General features: G+C 35.8%; 1 protein-coding gene across 2 annotated transcripts in view; it reads left to right on the top strand.

Annotated features, from left to right (window-relative positions):
• The window catches only part of DACH1 (dachshund family transcription factor 1), a 435,676-nt gene that overhangs the window by 167,745 nt on the left and 243,853 nt on the right, over positions 1-24,078 (top strand). For both annotated transcript variants that reach the window (XM_001082626.5, XM_015121170.3), the window contains exon 2: positions 15,878-15,993. In XM_001082626.5, the coding sequence (XP_001082626.1) occupies positions 15,878-15,993 (116 nt within the window). The remainder of the gene's footprint in view (positions 1-15,877; positions 15,994-24,078) is intronic.

Below are 24,078 nucleotides of genomic sequence, written 5' to 3'. Positions count from 1 at the left end.
TAGCTAGCAAATTTTGACACGATTTTTTATAATTAATATAGCCTTCCAATGGTATTATATGCAATATTTTAGGACTTCCATATATTACCATAAATGTATAAGAAAGCATCTCTGAGTGCAAAATGTGCTATTTTAGTTTAAAGGTGGTTTATTTTTGATAATCTAGAATCCTGGATTAAATAATATAATTAAAAATTCCACTTTATTGTAAACGTCTAAATTAAAATTTAAGTACATGTGTCTAGATTTGTAAGCCCTGTTTAAAAATTTACATATTTGGGCATAGAATGCTTTGGTTGACAATTTCAAGCTCTATAGATTGCCATAAGTTGAAAAATGTATGGATGATTCTGTTTCCAACCACATCGTTTTGAAGAGCTAAGACAGATCCAGAATATTCAGTTGAAGACAGAGTAATGCAAAGAAGGCAATAACTCAAAAACCTTCCACTTTATCATCATTATCAAGTTGGCGCCATACACAATGCTCTGACAAGTCGGAGTACCAGCCTTTCAGGTCTTTAAATAGCTACCAAGACAACGTTGATTCAGATGGCCATAGATCAGCAATGTGTATCCGTTCCTTCCTTCACCCAGTCATTCATTTTATTTTTTCGTTTAATAAATATTTATTGAGTCCCTACTTTGTGCCAAACATTGCTCCTTTATAATGGGGATATTCCAGTGAACAAAACATTCAAAATCTCTGCCCTCATGAAATCTGCAACACAGATAGTCACCAATAAACAAGTAGCTATATAGTATTTCTGAACAACACTTAAGATAAACACACAGTGAGGTGGGAGAAGGGAACTATTAAGTGGACCCACTGCACTTTGCATAGTGGTTAGGGAAGGTGAGACATGGGGATGTTTGACTGAAGAGCATTCTAAGCAGCCGCAACAGCAAGTGCAAAGGTGTGGAGACAGGAACATTCAATTCTTTTTAGAGATAATACATATATTTTGAAATAGTAAATATATTCAGAGTTGTGGAATAGAAATGCAGTCTTAAAAGTGAATTTCAATTCAGGCGCGGTGGTTCATGCCTGTAATCCCAGCACTTTGGGAGGCTAAGGTGGACGGATCACCTGTGGTGAGGAGTTCGAGATCAGTCTCACCAACATGATAAATCCCCGTCTCTACTGAAAACACAAAATTAGTCAGGAGTGGTGGTGCATGCCTGTAATCTCAGCTACTTGGGAGGCTGAGGCAGGAGAATCATTTGAACCTGGGAGACGGAGGTTGCAGTAGGCCAAGATTGTGCCATTGCACTCCAGCCTAGGCAACATGAGTGAAAATCTGTCTCCAAGAAAAAAGTGAATTTCAAAAATTATCTAGATATGGCTATTTACTTCTGATGTAAATTACTTAAGACTGAAACATTTTTTATGACTGGCATGGCAATTTACCATGGACTTTTGCACAGGCAGGTCTGGGCCTATTTCTTTAACAGTCTGTGATTTATTCAAGTTACTTATTATCTTATCAGGAGCCATTCCCTTCATCTCTAAAATGGGCATAATTATGATAGTTATATCATAGAGTTATGGTGGAGATTAAATTATATAATGTGCATCAAAGTGTTCAGCATAGTGTTAATTACATAGTGAATTCGGTTGTTATTAGATCTCATGATTTCTTAAAATAATTTCAACATCCACTTTAGATTTGGAGGTATATGTGCAGGTCTGTCACATAGGAACACTGGGTGATGCTGAGTTTTGGGGTGAAGATGACACCGTCACCCAGGCAGTGAGCATAGCACCCAATCGGCATCCCTTAGGCCTTACACCCCTCCCTAGATCTCATTGTATTTCATTCCTATCTTGATAATTAAAGCTAAATTAATTTTCATGCTAACCTTATTAAAACCTATTAAATTATGAGCACTATACTTCACATACTATCACCTCCTAACTATGAGTGTCATAGTAGATCACACATTGTCCATCTGTGAAGGCCCTATTTTAGACACTCAATATTTGCTTTGCCTTTTACAATATGATCTACAGTTACCAAACTCACCCCTTTTGGTTGAATTAGTCAAGGCTACTGAACACACACAATTTGCTGCCCTCTGTACTGGACATTGGAGGAGGGCTTTAGAAGAAACAAGCCTTGGTCATTATCTCAAAGGACTTGCAATATAGCTGGGACTAGCATAAGAAACATACTGAATTTACCAAAATGGCCTCACTGATTCTGTGTAGGTGGAGCATTTGTTGAGGCCTGGACACACTCATCATTTCTGTGAACTCCCCATTTTTCTGCATTGGAGCCCTTGACCATGTCATTTGAAGATCTTCAATGTATTCTTCTCACTTTCTCTCTGGTAGTTAAAATAATACTCATGCGTGAAGACTCATCTTAATGCCTTTTTTGTCTTTAGGTTTTCTGACAGTTTATTCTCTTTTTCCTTTCTCTTTCTAAAGTCACTTAAAGCTTAGTGTCATAGCTATGTATTCTAACAATAAGAAGCCCGCTTTTGGAGAGAGGGTTGCATTTTGCTGCCTTGTTTCTGCCATGGTATCTAGGATTGGCCTTTGCATGCTGGGGTCACCTAACACATGTCTGTGCACTGATAATGTTGGGAAGAGAAGACGCATTTGAGGGGAATCATCAGATCTAAGGTCCTGGACTGTAAGGGAAGTCAGACTGAAGCCGTGTTTTAAATATTAGAAAGTCCTCTAACAAACAATGAAATTAAAGATTGACTGAAATATGGAATTCTGTCTTCTGTTTTAAGAAATCAAAATGTCATAGCTGTTGTCTTTCCTAGACTTCTCTCTAATGTAATGTTAGGTACATGTTTACTCAAGAAACAATTTTTCTTCCATTTGAAATAGTAAGAAAACTTATACTTTTATTCTTCATAATTCTATGCTTCAATGTATCTTTGCCTCCGTTTCCATACTTATAAAATGGAAATAATATTTTCATCCCAGAAGTTTCTTGAATTAAATGAAATAATATACATAAAATGCTCAAAAGAATTCTGGTGCATACACTATGTCATTTCTAAACGTAAACTATTATGCTTTAGTCAGTTTAAACAACACTTTTAAGGCAATATGTTTTTAGTATTTTAAAATATGATTCAGCTATAAATAAATAAGGGAACATAGGAATTAGGATAATGATTAGGATTTTAAAAGCAACCTCAGCCTAGTATACCAGGAGGAAAAAATTCCACGATAAAACAGTGTCTATTCAAGCTTGAAAGGACAAATGCCAATGACTTTTCCAACTCTGTGGTTCCGGTAGTTTATATCTTAATTTCTTATAACATCTAGTATTACGATTAAAAGGTCATTTATTAAAGAAAATGCTTCATCAAGAATTAAATAAAATTCAATTAATGTAAATCATATTAACACCAATGTTTTGTGCATAGGTATCATCTATGTCAGGTAACAAATTAAGCATGTTATTAAATCTCTGCAGGCTGGAAACAGGCTTTGTCTGCCTTAACATCATCCTTTCATTAGTTCATAGACCTAGAATCCTCACAGGGGCATCAGAAGTTGTCAGGAGGTCTCTGAATTCTGGAGTTGGTGTCTGAATTTGTGCTTCAAGATTACATTTCTTGGCAGCTCCCCGTGCATTACACAGTGGAGGGGAATGGCGGGTGTGTGTGTGTGTGTGTGTGTGTTTATAGGTTTCCCATACAAATTAGTTGTGTACATTTTCTCCAGAGGTAGCATACAAATAACTTGTCAGTGGAGGGTGAAAACATGCATTTTAGGTTCCGTCAACCTTCTTGCCTCTGCATTCGTAAGTGGGAAGACAAGTTTGTCTGAGTTCTGATTTAATAGATTTTTTAACCCTCATTTTAAGACCACATCTCTAAGGAGCAATCATTTAATACAAACATAACTATTTTTCTACTTTTGCGATTTATCTGTGAAGATACTTATACATTAATCCACTTTATCCATGGGGGATATGTTTCAAGACCTCCCATGGATGCTTGAAACCGTGATAGTACCTAACCTTATATATGCTGTATTTTTTTCTATACACCCATGCCTACCTAGGCTAAAGTTTACTTTATAAAGTAGACGTAATAAGAGATGAACAACAACAGTAAAATAGAACAAGTATAACCATATACTCTAACAAAAGTTATATGAATGTGACCTCTCTTTCTCTCATTCAGAGTATCTTCTTGTACCATGCTTATTTTCAGACAGCAGTTGACCATGGTAACTGAACTTGAAAAGCAAAACCACGGATAAGAGGGTACTATCATACCAGATTGTTGCATGTACGTGTGTGTATGTGTGTGTGTGTGTGTGTGTGTGTGTAGACTTAGTTACTTTACCAGTAATTTATGGCTATGGCTGCTTTATTATATAAAGATTTATGCGCACTTGCTACAAGTTTTTCCTTCTTATTGCTGGTTTGCTATAATTTCTTTACAAAATTTTTCCTTCTTATATCAAAAATATGGCAATAATTTTGATTAAGATAATAAGTGATTACAGAAAAATGAAATAAAACTCAGTGGAGTAATGAATTTCCATCTTATGAATACAAATCCTTCTTACAATAAAGTATTGAAAGGGAGATGGATTCATTTTTTGTTAGATTCAGATTTTTCTATATAGTTGTTTATATAACACCAAATTGTGTTCTATTTAAATTCTTCTTATATAAGACTTTACAAGAAAATACATTTAAAATAGGAGAATGGGCCAGATGCGGTGGCTCATGCCTGAGGCGGGCTGATCACGAGGTCAGGAGTTCGAGACCAGCCTGGCCAATATGGCAAAACCCCGTCTCTACTGAAAATACAAAATTTAGCCAGGCATGGTGGTGCGCACCTGTAGTCCCAGCTACTTGGGAGACTGAGGCAGAAGAATCGCTTGAACCTGGGAGCAGAGGTTGCAGTTAGCCAAGACTGCACCACTGCACTTCAGCCTGGGTGACAGAGCAAGACTCCATCAAAAAAAAGGAAAAGAAAGAAAGGAAAGGAAAGGAAAGGAAAGGAAAGGAAAGGAAAGGAAAGGAAAGGAAAGGAAAGGAAGAAGGAAGGAAGGAAAGAAAAGAGAGAGAAAATAGGCGAACAAATCATGATGTCCTAAAGATGTTTGACCAAAAATCAGTGCCTACCATCATATATGTAACACATTTCTCAAAGTCAGAAATATGCAGACGGGATAGACAGAGAAGAACTGACCGATTAAACTATTAGAGAATAATTATGTGCTGGACTGTGTGAGACTAACCATGCTAAGGACAGGGACATGAAAAATGTTTCAAGTTAGATGACTACCTGCTTTGTAAACCTTTCCCTTTGACCCAATTAAGCACCAAACATTGCTGTTAATATGATTTACATTAATTGAATTTTATTTAATATTTTATGAAGTGTTTTCTTTAATAAATGACATTTTAATACTAATATTAGATGTTATAAGTACTCAGGTTTGAGTACTTCAGGCTTCATTACAGAAGTGTATGTGTGTGTGTGTGCGTGTGTGTGTAATGGGGGGATATACCTCTATGACTGTTTCTTTACTTAGCACCCCCTCCTCTGCTTCAGTAGACAAACTCCTGCTTGCTCACACCTCATCTTTCCTGAAGCACCCTCATGACTTTGTCCCAACAACCATGCTCTGCAACTTTTACTACGGTATTTAACATGGTTTAGTGTAATTCTCTATGTATCGATGTATTTCCCAAAATAGACCATGAGCTACTTGAGGAAAGAAATAGTATTTTATTGATATTTCCACCACGGCACATGGACATGTTCAATTAATGTTTGTTGACTACATTAACATGCAAATCTGCTGCAGTGGCTGTATTACACAGGGCTCAGGGCTTGGCATCTGAAGCCAGATTGCCGTGGTTCACAACCTGACTCCATTACTTTTAACATGTGTGATATTAGGTAAGTCATTTTACTTTTACTTTCTGGTGTCTCAATGTCTCATCAAAAAAATAAGGATAATAATAGTACTGATCTCAAAAGTTTGTCACAATTATTAAAAGACTTAGATCACATAGTGAATTTAGCACAATCCCTGGCAGTAGATAATATAATTGCAATTATTTCATTATTTTATTTCCTATTCAAAAATAAAACAAAAACATTTGAAACAGCGGTCTTTAGAGTGTTGGAAATGGCATCTCCTACAAAGGAAAGTTGGATATTATTTTGAGATAGGAGCAATGGGTTCATATTGGTACCAAATTAACGATAACCTGCAGAAACAGAATGATGGTTGAATATTTCCACTGCACGTTTATAAACAGGTTCTTGGCATGTACCATTGAAATAAAAGAGTGAATGCATTGCTTTTGGCTCAAAAAAATATAGCCAATAGTAACTGCTGTGAATATCTTGTCATTTGAAATGTAAATTGAAAAATTACAAAAGGAAAACATTTTTATTTGTGATGATGGAGTTCATAGTTGGTGTAAAAGATTGGTTTAGATATTACGTGGGGTCTCGTTTAGTCATCCAGGCTGGAGTGCAGTGGTTTCATCACAGCTCTGTGCCACCTCAAATTCCTGGGCTCAAGGGATTCTCTTGCCTCAGTCTCCTGAGTAGCTTAGACTACAGGCATGCACCACCATGCCCAGCTAATTTTAAAATTTTTTGTAGAAACGAGATCTTGCCATCTTGTCCAGGCTGGTATTGAACTCCTGGCCTCAAGCAATCCTCCAGCCTTGGCTTCCCAAAGTGCTGGGATTAAAGGCATGAGCCACCACACCTGGACTTGGAATATGTTTTAATATTAAATTTAAATTTTATAGAATATTGTTATGAGGTATGACAGGAGCTTTGAGAAAGAATCCAATATAGTATTAACGTTTTCTCAAACTTTAAGAAGGTCACTTACAATCGTTTCTAATTATTTCAGAATTTGTTCTTTAGGGGATTCTAGTAAACTTTTGCACATAATTGTAAAAGAGAGGTGTTGTGGGTAGAATCATCTGTGGCCTGAAAGACTTATGGGAAGAAAGGAAAACGGTAAGGTGATTAAAAGGTTAAAAATATTTAGCTTTCTAGACAAACATGCCACTGAATGAAATTTGCAAATGGTATGAACTTTGGGAGAAATCATATATGTAGATGTATAATGTATGCTATAGAAAGGTAAAAATAAATAGTATTAAATTGTATGTCTCTTTAAAACTTTAAGTTGCATTGAACAGCTTTTCAGTCTCACAAAATATTCCTCGGTATTTTGGTGAGTGTGGGAAAGTAATCTATTTGATGCATTTACTTATCAAGTGGTAAGTGACTTGATTCACTTTATAAAGAAACATTTACCATTGATGTAAAGAATTCCAGTTGAGGCAAGACTATATCCATCTCCCTGATCTGATGAAGGTTAAGCTCCGAAAATATATTCATTAAGTTAAAATATCTTAAACTAAGTTTAATATAATAATATATTCTAAGATTAGTATAACCAATATACACAATGGATTTTAAATATCTTCTTCACTTAGACCTTATGTATATTCTTAAAAAGGAGAAGAGGGCTTAGAAGCGTTAGGAGCGAGAGTGAGATTATCCCAACTACCTATGACAGGAACTCTCTTTAGTATTTTAGGCTGTCATTAATTGTTAACACTTAATACACAAATGCTTAAGAGTGGCTTAGTTACATTCCAATATGTTTTAATTCTTTCTTTGGGGTAATTCCTTATTCAGTATGTAGTAGCTCCAACTGAGCTGGAGACTTCAGATATTTTGTCTTTGGCCTTTTAAACAGGTTTCATATTAAATAAATGTCTTGTACTGTTTTAGTTGTATACAGTGTGACTTTTGAGGTCAGAGGCCACAATAATTTATCCTCACCAGAGTAGCTAATTTTAACTTCTGTTTATTTTTTGTTAATGATGCTTTTAGTTTACTGATGTTAATTTTTTTTTTTTTTTTTTTGGTAATGATGAGCTCTTGCATTTCTTCTGCTAGAGAGTAAAAATGTTTCAAATTAGATGACCACCTGCTTTGTAACCCTTTCCCTTTGACCCAATTATTTCTTACATTGCTCAGTATTCAACTTTAACTACAGAATTTGGTCAAATATGTATGCAGTAATATTAATAGATAATGGTAACCAAAATGTTCAGGACATGTTGGTGGGAGGTAAGGGTAAAGCCCCCAATTCTGGCATCTGGTGGAATATGTGAATTGCTGTTTTCCTAATTTTTGGAGAATAATTCTCATGTGTCCTATGACATATACAACATGGTTTGATACTGTTGAGAGATGAGGAATTTTCATAATTCGAATGTAAATCATACCATTGAGTATATCACAATCATTTAGAGCACAAGTCTTTAAACAAACAAACAAACTCCCTAGAAATGGCAGGTTTCATGGTGAACTAAGTTTAATAAATGCCTATGTTACCCCATTCTTGGAGATTTGTAATGCATATTAACATAATAAAAACTCTGAGCACTTGCCCCAATAAACAAAAATATTAAAAACTTCAGGAATCTGTCAAGTTCTTCCACAAAACATATGTATGCTTAGTAGTTTAATTGGATCACAGAACCTTTTAATTAAAATATACTTTAATTTATTTCCCCACAGAACATTTGTATTTTGCATATTTGCGTATGTATTTGTTCAGTTGCTGTACTGAATTACCTGCCATTCAAATAGTTGAGAGAGTGCTTTTGTGCCTGTGAGCCAATAAGCTGAAAGTGCTCTCCAGGTGTCCACTGGTGGTATTTGTAAGCAGGGTGCCTATGGACCTCTGTATTTAGGTGAGTGTGGGAAAGTAATCTGTTTGATGCATTAGTTCATAGTCTGTTTGTACTGAGAAGTGCACATGACTGAGACACACACCTACACAGAGAACACTAAAAGTCCAAACAAATGTGGAGCATGAGAATGAAAACGTGTTCACATTAGTCACCATTTTAAAAAAGTGTATCCCTCAAAGTTTAACCAGCAATAGGAAAAAAAATTGCATTAGAAGGGAAAATAATGTTAATCATATAGATTCTGGATTATTTGGATTGTTGCCGCTCAGGAAACTGAAAAAAGAAAAAGTTCAACTAACAAGTTAACAACGTCTTTCTAAGGGACAGCTATGCATTGATAAACGGAGAATTCCAAACAGTCGCTTCTTTTGGTGAAATGTTGATATACATACATTAATCTTAGAAAGTCCTTTATATCCTTTTGTGTAGTTGAGTCTGTTTCCTGAGGTTTATTTAACTAGATGATGTCAAAGATTATTTGTACTTTTCATATTTTATAGTTTTCACAGGGAAAACATTTTTGTTTATAATCATCTGCTTTTTAGCAGATATTTTAGAACTCAAATGGAAGGGAAAGATTAAAAGGACAATTCTATGTGGTTAATGATATGAGATACAGGCAAACTTTGAGCACTAATAAAGTTTAGTCAGGGTCATGATTTGTACACAATGAAGTCTCTGAAAAATATGATTCAAGTTGTTGAAGTCAAATGAGTTTTAAAAGTTTGTTTTATGTTGGGGTGCAGTGGCTCACACCTGTAATTCCAGTGCTTTGGCAGGCTGAAGCGGGTGGATAGCTTGAGCCCAGGAGTTCGAGACCAGCCTGGGCAATATGGTGAAATTCGCGCTTTACAAAGGGTACAAAAATTAGCTGGGCAAAGTGCTGTGTGCCTGTAGTCCCAGCTACTCAGGAGGCTGAGCAGGGAGGATCACCTGAGCCTAAGAAGGTCAAAGATGCAGTGAGCTGTGTTCACACCATGGCACTCCAACCTGAGCAACAGAGTGAGACCTCGTGTTAAAAAAAAAAAAAAAAAAAAAAAAAAAAAAAAAAAAAACCTGTGTTTTTATATTTTAAACATAATGTACGTTTATGACAGAGAAACTAAAATCTTCAAATGTAAAAAAAAAGTAACTCTCCATTCAGAAATTCAAAGATAAACATTCAATATTTTAGCATATTTCCTTTCAGTCTTTTTTTCTGTGTATTTATTGCTTCCTTTACTTGATTTCTCTGTCTCTTGTGCTCTGATATGTCCATATCTACAGGTTTGTATCTTGCTTTTTCATGTTACTTAGAACGTAAGCATTCCCCTGTGTTATCATACACTTATAAACACGGTTCTTCATGATTCCATAATGTTCAAGTGGGTATGCAAATCATTAAGCAAATTGTAACTTTCCCATCAGAAATAAATTATTAATATGTATATATATAAAATGTATATTATACACATACGTACATATATACAGTTTGCAAACCTCTTGTTTTTGTAGAAGCACTTTACTAGAAAAAAATACGGAGAATATAAACACAGAGTTGGAGCTTTCCTTGGGTAAATAGATTGGAGAGGGCAAATGAACTCTTGTAGATTAGCAGAGCAAGTTGCTTTCTCTAGTAAATGCTTGTTTGTGTCCAAAGATTAATCTCAGTGCTCATTTGCTGCCATGTATCCCTCTACTGCACTTACCCCACAGACTATCTAATGTTATCGTCCTTCTCATAGAAGGGCTTATGTCTTTATTATTGAAACCCTAATGTCTAGCCCTGTGCTTGTATACAGTAGCTCTTTTCTCTTGGGAAATGAATGAATGAATGAATGAATGAATGGTTGAATGGAACTTTTCTTTCTTTTCTCCAGGCAGGTAGGATTTGGACTTAAAATTTCTGCTGGGCAGCTGTCTTCATATTTTCCAATGTGTAGACACCACAGGTATTTTTTTTCTTCTTCTTCTTTTTTTCTTTTTTATTTTCTGAATTTTATTCGTTTCTCTGCCCCAACTCTTAGAAAGAGAATTGAGCTTAATTTCTCCAAAACTACTGAAGAGATTAACAAAAGATGATGTCCACAGAGAATATTGGGTATTGAAAATTCTATAATGTACTCTAACATCTCTCGCTCTTTTGATGCCCTAAGCTTCTTATTAATTACTATCACTTTTGTTAAGTTCAATTTTGACTTCACTTTAAATAAAAACAATAAATGGACCTGGAAAAGTTAGTAAACATTGTACAGTTGTAGGAGAGAGACTGAAATTAGCATGAGATTGATTTAGTGTTAAAAACTAAGGAAAGAAGCCCCCCCCCCCCACCCGGCGATCTGTCTGTGTGTGGTGGGGTGGGAATGGGAGTGGGTGGGTAAGCTTTTTATTTAGAACTGCAGGAGAAAGTATGCTTGGGTGAGTTCCCTAGTGTTTAGGATATTAAATGTGGATGTGGACGTCTCTAAGCTATTTCTTTCCTCTTTTAATGCGGATGTTTGAAAATACTAAAGACTGTACTACAGCTAATGCATGAAGCTGGCAAAAACAATTACCAAAATCATAAATTGTGATTTTATTCAAGCTATTAAGTGTAATTATTTAAGTGAGGTCTTCCGTTTAATTAGAGCTAGGAGAGTTCAGCTTGCTCTAATCCTCTGGGATAGAAATGGGTCACTGTTGTAGAAAATGATGGGTTGATAGTGGCTACATTGAGGCAATTGAACGTTCCAAAAGAAAATGCTTTTTTCATTGTTTCGCTTCCTCTTTTCAGTTAAGTTTTTGTTTTTCTAAGTATTTTCTTTTTAAGAATAACTAATTTCTAACAAAGCATACAAAACGCTTCTTAAAGAAATCCTGATTTCATCAAATTTTCTGGTAAGTTAGGTAGCTTGGTCAAATCTACAGCTTCTAGTAAATTGGTAGAACCAGTATCATAGCTGTATCAATCCAGGCCATAAAATATGTGATTTTGGCCAGAGTATTACTCATGTTCTCTGGGAAGTTCCCTAAAATGCCTTTGAAAGAAATTTAAATATTCAATTATTTCACAGTTATCTTCCCATTCAAATACCTTAGGAGTTAGTGAACAGGATTCTAGTAAGGATAAAATATTAAGCCTGTCAATAAGGGGACCTAACTGTAGGTCATGAAGGGATAGAGGAAAGTCTTGTTAATAAATAAATTTTCCAACTTCTCCTCAGCCAAGAAGTTGGGAATAACTCCAAGGAGAGGTTCATAGTTGTTGTCCTGTTCTTAGGCAAAAGAGTAAGTGATTTATTTGTCCTTACAAGTATTTTCTTCCAGTCCCTTTCATTCTTTGCAAAGGTATCCCAAGACCTTGCTCTCACCTAATTGAAAGTAATCCCCAGTAGGGTGTTAGCTGATGGCTTTAGGGTGTTACCAGCACCAAGAGTATTTGCATTTTAATGAAAGATTTTAAAAGAACTTAAAGCTTAAAGACTGAAAGCAATAAATCTCCATTGGTGGAATTTGAGGCAATGTGATAGATTGGGCAGGAGATATATGTGGTGAAAGGAGCCCACCGGGTCTATTCTAATCACAGCGTGAATTAAAGTGTTCCTACTTAGTAGCCTCACTTCACTTCTAGAGTGAGGGCTGTGGGGACAATTCCTGTGGCCAGAATAATAAAGTACTCCTAAGTAGTTTGATTTTCTTTAAAAGCAAAACAAGTTAAAGGGCTATACATTTCCCATCTTTTAACTTCCTTTTCCTTTCCCACTTTTTCTGTAGCATCTTGCCTGAGATCTCCCAAAATCTCTATTCTATTTTCTCTGGACTTGAGACGTACATTTAGCATTATGTTTCGACTTAGAGTTTCAGACGCTTTTTGTGCCTTACTTTTTCGTTTCTTGGAAACTTTGTGACCCTGGAATTGATAAGGTAGTATACTTGAAGAATTTGGGAGAAATGGCTTTACAAATAGAGTTATTATTATTATTTTTATTATTTTACTACATAGAGTGAACCAGACACTGAGTTACATTTTAAGGACACACAGACATATTTTGTGCAATTTCTGTCAAGTAGCCTTGGTAGATAAGCAAATAATCCGATTATTGCAATCAGTGCAGGAAGAATTATAGGTTCCCCATGCTCTATCATAGAGCATAGAAAAAATACTAACTAGAAGTGGTTGGTAAGAAGGATTATTAAAGTGTAGTCAGGTTTAGTCAGATAAAATGAGAATGAGGATGGGGTGGCATAGAAAAGGGCTGTGATGGCAAAGCATCTTTAAAGACAGTGTAATAGGAGACCAGAGCCACTCAGGAAACTGTTAAGAAACTGAGTAGGGTCAAATATAAGCTATGAATGTAGGAATAAAATGTTGAAATTGAAAAAGTCAGCAGGGATCAAGTATTGAAATGGTTTTGGTGCCATGTCAAGAATTGTGAATCCAGTAGGGAACCATTGATATCTTTAAGCAAATGGAAGGCAAGGTCAAATTTGCATTTTATAAAAATCCTCCTGGAATTAGCATGGAGAGTTATTTAGACTCTGGACTCTAGATTCTGGAGTGGGACAAAATTGAATATGTGTCTTGGAAGGTTTGGAAAGCTGTAACCATGTATCAAGAATGAGGGATTGATCTGAAAGGTAGGAGTGGGGACATAGAAGAGAAAATAGATTAGAAAGATATCCTCAGAAAGGTAATATTTGAGTATACAAAAGACACAAGTGACTCCTGGATTTTTGGCTTAGTCAGTTAGATTCCATTTTGCTGAACCAGGGAAAAGCAAAATAGGTTTTAATGGGATAGATGCTGAGTTCAGATTTAGACAAGCTGAGTCTTAGATTATTATAGAACATCCAAGCAGAGATTTCCAGCACATAAGCATTAATCTGTCTGAATCCCAGGAGAAAGATATGGTCTGTAGATATATTTAGCCCTTAGCCCTTAGCATCTAAGTGATGCTAATAAAAGAGATCACTCAAGGAAAATGGATACTATCAGAGGGCTGTTGATTGACCACAGACAAGTAACGGGAGTTAAAAACCAAACTGAGAATGAGGAGTAATCATGAGAAAGTAATAATAAGAGGAAGTAGCTTGATAGATACTTCAGGAACAATAAGCAGGACAATATCCCTATTGGTTAACAAAACAGAAAGACAAGCAAACAGTCTTGCTGTTTTTCCAACATCCTCCAGGATCTAGCCCTAGGCAATAACTCTGACAGTCTCAATCACTGCTCCTCTTCCTATTTGACTTGTTTCACCTCATTTGAAACAATCCTGTATAACCATACATTTTTCATGCTTTCATTTCTTTCTCACATTCTCACTGGAGTGTAATTTTCTTCTATTCTTTTCTTCTCCATGCTTAACTCACCTTCAGAATTCTCTTCTAATGTTCTCGCTGCCTTCTTCCTTCCCATGACATGGTAGTATCACCATCCATCCTAACCTCCAATTAGTATTCGAATTGCAACTTTCTTATGTGATTTAGCACATTACAATTTGCATCATAGTTGTTTATGCAACAGATTCTTTCCTTTTGGCAAGAATGCAAACTTCTGAAGTCTAAGAACCCATTCTCCTAAATTAGCTTCCATAGTGCACCTCTTTGTAAACAGCACGCACTTAATAATTATTTGCTCAATGACCACATACATTACCTACCTAAATTAAATAGATAAAGTCTTTGAATCTTCTGATAAATCTAGGGATCTCAGCAAAGGCAAAACATGAAAATGCTTATTTATGAGGCTATATCTGTTAGTTTTGAAATATCTAGGCACATTTTGGCCAAATACATGATGGGAGAGCATTTCATAAAAGCACATTTATGGCCGGGCGCGGTGGCTCAAGCCTGTAATCCCAGCACTTTGGGAGGCCGAGACGGGCGGATCACGAGGTCAGGAGATCGAGACCATCCTGGCTAACACGGTGAAACCCTGTCTCTACTAAAAATACAAAAAAAAAAAAAAAAAAAAAAAAAAAAAAAACTAGCCGGGCGAGGTGGCGGCGCCTGTAGTCCCAGCTACTCGGGAGGCTGAGGCAGGAGAATGGCGTAAACCCGGGAGGCGGAGCTTGCAGTGAGCTGAGATCCGGCCACTGCACTCCAGCCCGGGCAACAGAGCCAGACTCCGTCTCAAAAAAAAAAAAAAAAAAAAAAGCACATTTATGATACAGAGGCAAAAAGTGAAAATACGATGCTAAAACTTTCTTTTAAAAAATTGTAAGATTATGTACAATGGTTGTTTTCCATTAATGATTGCAAATAGATGTCTCTACCTCTGCTTTTATAACTGTAATAATTAATCTTGTGTAATGGGCATGTAAAGCACAGTATTGCCAAAACACAAAGTATTTTTATTTATCCTAAAGGTAGGTATGAGATGCTACGCTGGCAGTTCCTTAATGATATCCTACAAATAATCCTAAGCCTTTCAAGTACATTTTAGTATATTAAAAGTAAGGGAACTTAGTGGGGGATGTTCACTTAAATAGAATAAGGGTTAAATGATAACTTGACTTATCTTTTAAATGACAAAAAATAAAGAAATTGCAAGACCTTTTCACACATTAGATATGTATTGTCATTTATCATCTAGATATCAGGCTAGCAGTGCGAAGTAATAAAACATATCATCGAAAAATGTGCTATAGGTCTGAATCACTCTTTCATTCCACCTCCCAGCTAACTGTAGTATTAAATCAAACAAGCAGAACATTTCCTTAGGCAGCCATTGCCTTTTAATTTCCTGAAGAACCTTAAAATATCATTCATTACAAGTACTACACATATTTGGTTTTTAAAAGTCTCATAAATCAATAGCAGGCTGACTGTAATAATTATTACAAGTTAGTGCATAATTTTCGTGCTGAAGGCTGCATGCAGAACTTTAGCATATGCAAACGAGGCAATTCAAACTGTGTATAGATATTAATATGAAGAAGCAGGTAACGAGGTGCAGGCTATGAATTATGCATCAGGAGTGGCTGATCTTCAATGAGGAAAATGAATTCAGCATGTAATCTAATTAGTGATGGAAGTCTATTACATCTAACTGCAAAAGCAACCGTCCTTGAAACAAATTTATTTACAGTCCATGTTACCACTTGAAACAACTTTGAAATGATGTGTAAGACAACAGCTTAATTGTAAAATTTTTTTGTTTGTTTGTTTCAGTTCTAGACCTGGAAGGCCTCCTAAGAGGACTCAAAGTGTCACCTCCCCAGAGAACTCTCACATCATGCCACATTCTGTCCCTGGTCTCATGTCTCCTGGGATAATTCCACCAACAGGTAAGGCTGCTACTCACTTATGCCAAAAAATATTAAAAATCAGCCAATGTCATAGCTTTTATATATACCTGTAAATCAATATTTACACACATCAATTATATTTTGTGCACACTAAGATAATGTTACTGAGATAATTTATTTCAAAACTGCATTATGATTACCATCTTTTCTTTATTTAAAATAAAACTGGCCGGGCGCGGTGGCTCAAGCCTGTAATCCCAGCACTTTGGGAGGCCGAGACGGGCGGATCATGAGGTCAGGAGATCGAGACCATCCTGGCTAATACGGTGAAACCCCGTCTCTACTAAAAAATACAAAAAACTAGCCAGGTGAAGTGGCGGGTGCCTGTAGTCCCAGCTACTCGGGAGGCTGAGGCAGGAGAATGGCATGAACCCAAGAGGAGGAGCTTGCAGTGAGCTGAGATCCGGCCACTGCACTCCAGCCTGGGTGACAGAGCAAGACTCCGTCTCAAAAAAAAAAACAAATAAAAAAAAAAAACAAATAAAACAAAAGCTTAACTGAGCACAGTGCTAGAAGTTATTTTAATTAATCCTACCACAAATATCAAACATCAAATTATTATTCCTATTTTTTTATTAAGGAATCGAAGTTCAGAGAAAATCAGTGACTTTCTCAAGGTCACTCAGCTGTAGCTGTCAGTGGTTGTTCAAACCCAGGTCTTTGGATTTTAAACTTGTTTAGCATTCCAGAAACTGATAGACATGCATCCAAACAAAAGACAGTAACTTGGTTGAATAGAAATGTCTCGTAATTTTTTGCAAACTAATACGTTTCTGTCAGAACCATATGAAAAATGTTTATTTTTAGAATTTTGAAAATGTATAAGTAAAAGAATAGTCTTGACTACATAAGCTCCATATCATAAACAAATTTAATAATGCACTGCAGCAAAATTCATTCATTTGATTTCTACCACCTGAATGGGTTCATTAATTATTTTATTTATGGAAACATATGTTTGCCCATCTTTATTGTTTCATCAGGAAATGAGCCAGATACATGAGCAAATTAAAATATTGCTGATATTATAATATATAATATTTATATTGTTTTTTCTTTATCATATGTATATTGAGGAAATATACATATGAACATATAAATGTCATGTATTACAATACAGCTGATGCAATAAAGGTAATCTGGCAAGATGAGAAGAGAGTTTTTCTTTTTTCTCTAAATTCCTGTATCAATGTTTTATTTTTCTTTGTAACATTTGTCTTTTTGTGTGCTTTAATATAATCATGAAGTAATCTTATTTCATATTTCATATTTGGGTAGAAGTTTCTTGACATCAATGACTGTCTCTAACTCATCTTTATTTTTGCAGTAATGTCTAAACAGTTCATTCACTTTTGTGGATATTTAACAAAAATCATTGAGTTGAATTTGTAGCTATTTCAGCTATTTGTTCATTTTATATATTTAATATTTTTTTCAGCAAGGCAGCAATAATTTTTATTTTTATTTTTGTTTTTAAGACAGAGGGTCTCCCTCTGTTACCCAGGCTGCAGTGCAGTGGCTCAGTCATGGCGCACTGCAGCCTGGACCTCCTGGGCTCAACAGATCCTCCCACCACAGCCTTCTGAGTAGCTAGAACTTACAGGCACAGGCCACCATGCCTGGCTAATTTTTGTATTTTTTTTTTTTCTAGAGATGGGGTTTCTTCATGTTGTTCTGTCTGGTCTTGAACTCTTGGACCCAAGTAACACATCTGCCTCGACCTTCCAAAGTTCTTAGATTACAGGCATGAGCCACCATACCTAGCCACCAAAATTTTTAATGGTAAATAATTGAAAATTCCATGAAAAATGTTTATACTAATTTTGTGCATGAAAAATTGAGATACAAAAAAATGAAATCAGTAGCTGAAAATTGCCCAATTACAAGGCGGCTATTATCATTTCAATTTGTTTAATCATGCTTTTCAAATAACTGAATCCTACTGCCTGATATTCTAATTCCAATTTGAGATTTGGAAAAATGAAATAGGTAGTACTTGGCTAATCCTTGCTTATTTATGTTTAACTGAATGATAAAAATTTCTGTTTAGAAAATTTGGGACTTGGGAATGACATAGGAAAATCTTTTATACTGCATATGAAAATCTTAAGGCCGAGCACAGTGGTCACACTTGTAATCCCAGCACTTTAGGAGGCCGAGGCTGGCGGATCACGAGGTCAGGAGATCAAGACCATCCTGCCTAATACGGTGAAATCCCGTCTCTACTAAAAAAAATACGAAAAATTAGCCGGGCGCGGTGGCGGGTGCCTGTAGTCCCAGCTTCGGGAGGCTGAGGCAGGAGAATCGCTTGAACCAGGGAGGTGGAGGTTGCAGTGAGCCGAGATTGCGCCACTGCACTCCAGCCTGGGTAACAGAGCAAGACTGCATCAGAAAGAAGAGAGAGAGAGAGAGAGAGAGAGAGAGAGAGAGGAGAAAGGAAGGAAAGAAGGAAGGAGGGAGGGAGGGGGGGAAGGGAAAGAAGAAAGAGAAAGAAAGAAAGAGAGAAGAGAAGAGAAAAGAAAAGAAAAGAAGGAGGGAGAGAGGGAGGGAAAGAGAGAGAGAGAAAAAAAAAAGAGAGAGAAAGGAAAGAAGGAAGTTAGTTTAGTGCCTGTAGACTTCAGTGAATTGCTTTAGAACAGGGTGTGTGAGCCAGCTCACTACTATTTTGCTTACTTTCAACTTTTAAACATTAGTTCGAAGATTTTAGGTTGCCGGAAGTTTGACTATTGCACATGAATGGCGTTACCTTCGTATATTCAGTATTTTTTCTCTTTTTAAGTAAACTTTTTCTAGATGCAGAAGTTTAGATTTTAGGGAATACAGAGTAATGTCTTCATATACTAGGGAACGTAACTTTACTGTCTTAAAACATTAACTGGAAATCTAAAGATCTTAAATAAATTTTATAATTCTCAAGAAGTATGTAACATCTTTCTCCCAAAACAGTCTACCGAATGCTTTAGTGTATTGGGGGAATATCACTAACTATGATTATATAGACTTTTAAATTTGCAGGACTTTATTTATTAATATTGGCCTGTACTTCTGTATTCTGAGAAGTAACATTGGAAAACGATAAAAAGATGTAAATGTATCTTCAAAGTTGCCTAACTTTCTCCTGTGAAAAGAAAATGGATTAATTTAGACAAATTTATAAATACCTATTGATCAGCCAGGGGACGGTGGCTCACGCCTGTAATCCTAGCACTTTGGGAAGCTGAGGCAGGCGGATCGTGAGGTCAAGAGATGGAGACCATCCTGGCCAACATGGTGAAACTCCGTCTCTACTAAAAATACAAAAATTAGCTGGGCATGGTGGTATGCGTCTGTAATCCCAACTACTCGGGATGCTGAGGCAGGAGAATCCCTTGAACCTGGGAGGCAGAGGTTGCAGTGAGCCAAGATCGCGCCACTGCACTCCAGCCTGGCGTCAGAGCGAGACTCTGTCTCAAAAACAAAACAAAACAACAAACAAGCAAACAAAAAAACCCTATTGATTCAGTCCTAATCATTCTTTTATTGTTTCAAGTATTGAATATTGGAGTTAAATAATAGTTTTCCCTGGGTGCATTTGTTTTCTTAGGAAAAAAAAGACTATTTTTTAAAAATGTATTTTCCTAGTCTTAATATTTAAGAATTTAGGTATCTATACTTGAAACAAAAACAAAAACGAAACAAAACAACAAACTTTGAGATTGCTTGTGGAATTTTGATGTGTTATTTTGGCTGCTTGAGTGGGCTTGTGTGTAACCTTAGAAGGGGCGTGGGCAGATGGTGATAATTTCTAAAAGTTATGGTTGTCACCGGATGCCATAGCAACCAGAAGTTGAAGCTAATGAAAGAAAGAAGGTTCTTTGTAGAGTCACACAAGGCAATACCTCCTGCTGTGGTCACTACATTTATTTTGACTGAGCCCTTGTCATAAATCATTTTTGATAATAACTACCAGTTTGGAATAATTCATCCTAGCAACAGACTTCCAATAACATTCAACTTTTTCTAAGATGATGTCTATTTAAAATTAAGAGAGAGGTTATTTAGGAATTCAAAATATTCCCCTCTTGTTCAGGAATGCAATTTGGATAGTGTATTTGCCAAATTTCTGATTTCATCTTTAAGTCAGTATGCAAATTAATTTTGAGATGCATTTCATAAAAATATTAAGAATTAATTGAGTCCCCAGTATTTGCCTTTGACATAAAAATTATTTAATATTTTCTTAAAAATACACTCAAATTAAATGAATGAATGATTTATAGTTTCGTCTCTTGGATATGTCTTTTCTGTCACTGTGATCTTGTAGACATGTAACTAATAAGTATTCAGGGTAAAGAAAGCAATTATACACACATACCTTATGCTTAAAAGGTAAGAATTTATAACTTACAAATTTATCATTTTGGAAAAAATACTGGACTGGGGCAATATTAATCTAGAGTTAATCCCACTGAAACATTCTTATCTCTAAAAAAGTTTAGAGAAAAATGTTCTCGTGTGGTGAATTCAAAAACATATTTCAAATTTAATGTTTTTTTTTTCTACTAATTAGTAAACAGCAACAATATCTAAAAAACCTCTTTTGTAATATTAGCATTTGTAATAGTTTAAATGCATTAAACATTTCAACGAACATTTCAACGTCTCAGGAGAAAATTTACAATGTAAAACTGTGCCTAGGCTGGGCACGGTGGTTCATGCCTGTAATCCCAGAAATTTGGGAGGCCGAGGTGGGTGGATCACCTGAGGTCAGGAGTTCGAGACCAGCCTGGCCAACATGGTGAAACCCTATCTCTACTAAAATACAAAAATTAGCTGGCTGTGGTGGCGGGTGCCTGTAATTCCAGCTACTCAGGAGGCTGAGGCAGGAGAATCGCCTGAACCCAAAAAGTGGAGGTTACAGTGAGCTGAGATCACACCATTGCACTCAAGTCTGGACAACAGAACAAGACTCCATCTCAAAAAAAAAAAAAAAAAAAAAGTGCCTTGTATGTTGAGAAGTTTATTATAATAAATGCTCTGTATTCCACTGGGATACTCACAAGTAAGGAGAACAGAAAAATGCACGAGTCAAACAGCCACAAATGGTTGGTTTATCTTCACTAATGAATTAAACATAACAAGCTACTGTATGCCTTACCAAAATAATAAATCTCATGTAAACTATTTAAACACTTAATGTTTATGCAATATGTTTGTATGTGTTTTCATATATTTATATATGTAGGAAACATTTGAGAGGTTTGATAACTAGACATTTTGTTGAGTATAGCACATTTAACCTATAACTACTTAATGTATGTTCCCTTTGCATTTTTCTTGAAGAGAAAAATTAAAAGGTATGTCTTCTTTTTTTGTTTTCCTTTTTGTAAGGCTAACCTAAACATTAGACTTCATCATGCAATTTATTTAGTTTTCAAACCTGAACGGAGCACTCTATTAGTTTCCTGTGCCTGGCATAACAGATTGCCATATGCTTAGCGGCAAAACCACAATTTATAGTCTCAGAGTTCTGGAGGTTGCAAGTCCAAAATCAGCATCATTGGGCTAAAATCATGGTGTCAGCAGGGTACCCGCTCTGGAGGCTCTAAGGGAGAATCCAGTTCGTGCCTCTTTGAGCTTCTGGGAGCTGCAGGCATTTCTTGGTTTCGTGGCTGCCTGGCTCTCCAATTTCTGACTCGGTGGTAATGTTGCCTTCGTGTGTGTGTGTGTGTGTGTGTGTGTGTGTGTGTGTGTATGTAAAATCTCCCTCTGACTCTCTTGTAAGGACACTTGTCATTGTATTTAGGCTACATTAGATAATACAGGATAATCTCCTATCTTAAGATCTTTAACATAATCACATCTACAAAGATTTTTTATTTATTTATTTATTTATTTTTATTTTTATTTTTTTTATATAAAGTAGCATTCACACATTTCCTGGATTAGGACATGGGCTGAATTTTGGAGGCCATTGGTAGTCTACCACATCCAGCAAGTCACTAGGCTAAGTATTATGAGAAGTCCAAGTGAGGTGCAGTAGACATGCACACGAATGTAGCCTCTGGAAGATTTTGGCCTGTTTTGTTCACTTTGGTATCGCTGGTGTGTAGAATATTGCCTGGCACAGAGCAGATATTCCAAACTAAATATTTATTCAATGAATATGGCTAATACATATTCAGTAAAGGATTTCTGAGAGAAATTATTATGCCTTACAATTACAAAATTAAACACTGGTGTGTTAATGTAGCTTCTAAAATCCCATTAAGCACAGTTAGCCTCTAGATTAAAGATGCAGAGTCTAGAGCCTGATGGAGGTATACTAAGTATATGGAAGGCATTATTTGTTTGTTTATAGGTTATGATGGTTACATTTAAGCATAATCATCAACAATTGATGGAATATAAATCTCTAAATTGATGCTCGAAGAAGTGATATTTATAGAAATAACATAGCATGGAACATATTACTCTTTTTTAAAATTATTATTCTTTAAGTTCTGGGGTACATGTGCAGAACATGCAGGTTTGTTACATAGATATACATGTGCCATGGTGGTTTGCTGCACCCATTAACCTGTCATCTACATTAGGTATTTCTCCTAATGCTATCCCTCCCCCAGCCCCTTACCCCCCAAGAGGCCCCAGTGTGTTGTGTCCCCCTCCCCACCATGTCCATGGGAACATATTACTCTTTACAATTCCTGCATATACAGGTATATATAACTACATTTGTACTATATTATACAATTCTTAAAGATTAGAATTTTCATTGTACATCCAGTACCTTGATACATAATTAATTTAATACATACAAATAAAATATATTTCTTAATTTAACTGAATGTAAATATAGCTCTTGTTATGATAAACTACATAAGAAATATATTTACTTTTTTTCCCTATGTAACGTGTTATGACAGAGTACTTCTGTTAAATCACAATATGCCCTCAGTCTGTTACTAGCATAGATATTCACAAAAATCATTTCTTTCTAATCTCTTAGAGCAATGGTCTGTTATTTTTAGACTTAATTAAATAACCACATATTACTAGACTTCTGGACAGTCCTCTCATCTACTTAATTTAGAAGAAAATTGCCACACTTTCTTCCCTAATTTATTTCTCTCTTCCAAGTTTCTATTGAGTTCTGTAGTCTCATATGCCTACACTGGTCTGTACTAAGAATTACAATCTGCTTACACTTTTCTCTCAGTAGATTTCCCATAATGAAATTGCTAATGTCCTTAATTGACTAACTGCAAGGTATTATTTGCTTCCTTTTAGTAATATGATGCCTCCTTTGACAAGAGAAGTTTACTTATGTTAAGAAAAGCAAATCAGATTTTCAGAGTCAACTTTTGATTATGACATTGGATATTGTATAGATTACCTGGAGATTTGGAGCTTTGCAGATATCCATTTATTTGTGAAATTCTTAGTGTTTTAATCCTTTGGTTACATCATGAGTGTGTCACATGTTGTCTTTTATTGCTTGCTATAATTTTTTAACCAGTAGGAAGTGCAGTGGGTATCTTACGTCCCATCCTAAACAAGAAATGTGAGAAATACAAATATTGCTTATTTTAATGCAAAACAAGATAAACAGTTTATTTTTATTTTTATTTTATTTATTTATTTTTTAGCCTCTCTCTTTGATAGGCTTTCCTCTCTGAGGCTAACCTCAAAGCTTCAACTCCTTCCCTTAATGATGTGCTGTAAGTTAGTTCTTGAATATTTAACCTTAAAATGTTGGAACTTCTTTTTATTTTCTCCATACTTTTGGGGGATAAGTTTCACAACTTTACTCTGTCCTTTGTAAAGATGTAAAATTGCTCTGAAAGTGTTGGCAGGAACATTTCTTTTTTTTTTTTTTTTCTAATTTTTTAATTTTTTATTATTATTATACTTTAAGTTCTAGGGTACATGTGCATAACGTGCAGGTTTGTTACATATGTATACTTGTGTCATGTTGCTGCGCTGCACCCATCAACTCGTCAGCACCCATCAACTCGTCATTTACATCAGGTATAACTCCCAATGCAATCCCTCCCCTCTCCCCCCTCCCCATGATAGGCCCTG

The sequence above is a fragment of the Macaca mulatta genome, chromosome 17 (assembly GCF_049350105.2).
Source record: "Macaca mulatta isolate MMU2019108-1 chromosome 17, T2T-MMU8v2.0, whole genome shotgun sequence".
Classification (NCBI taxonomy): Eukaryota; Metazoa; Chordata; class Mammalia; order Primates; family Cercopithecidae; genus Macaca; species Macaca mulatta.
The sequence above is the reverse complement of the archived record's forward strand: the minus strand, read 5'-3'. Positions and strand labels throughout refer to the sequence as shown.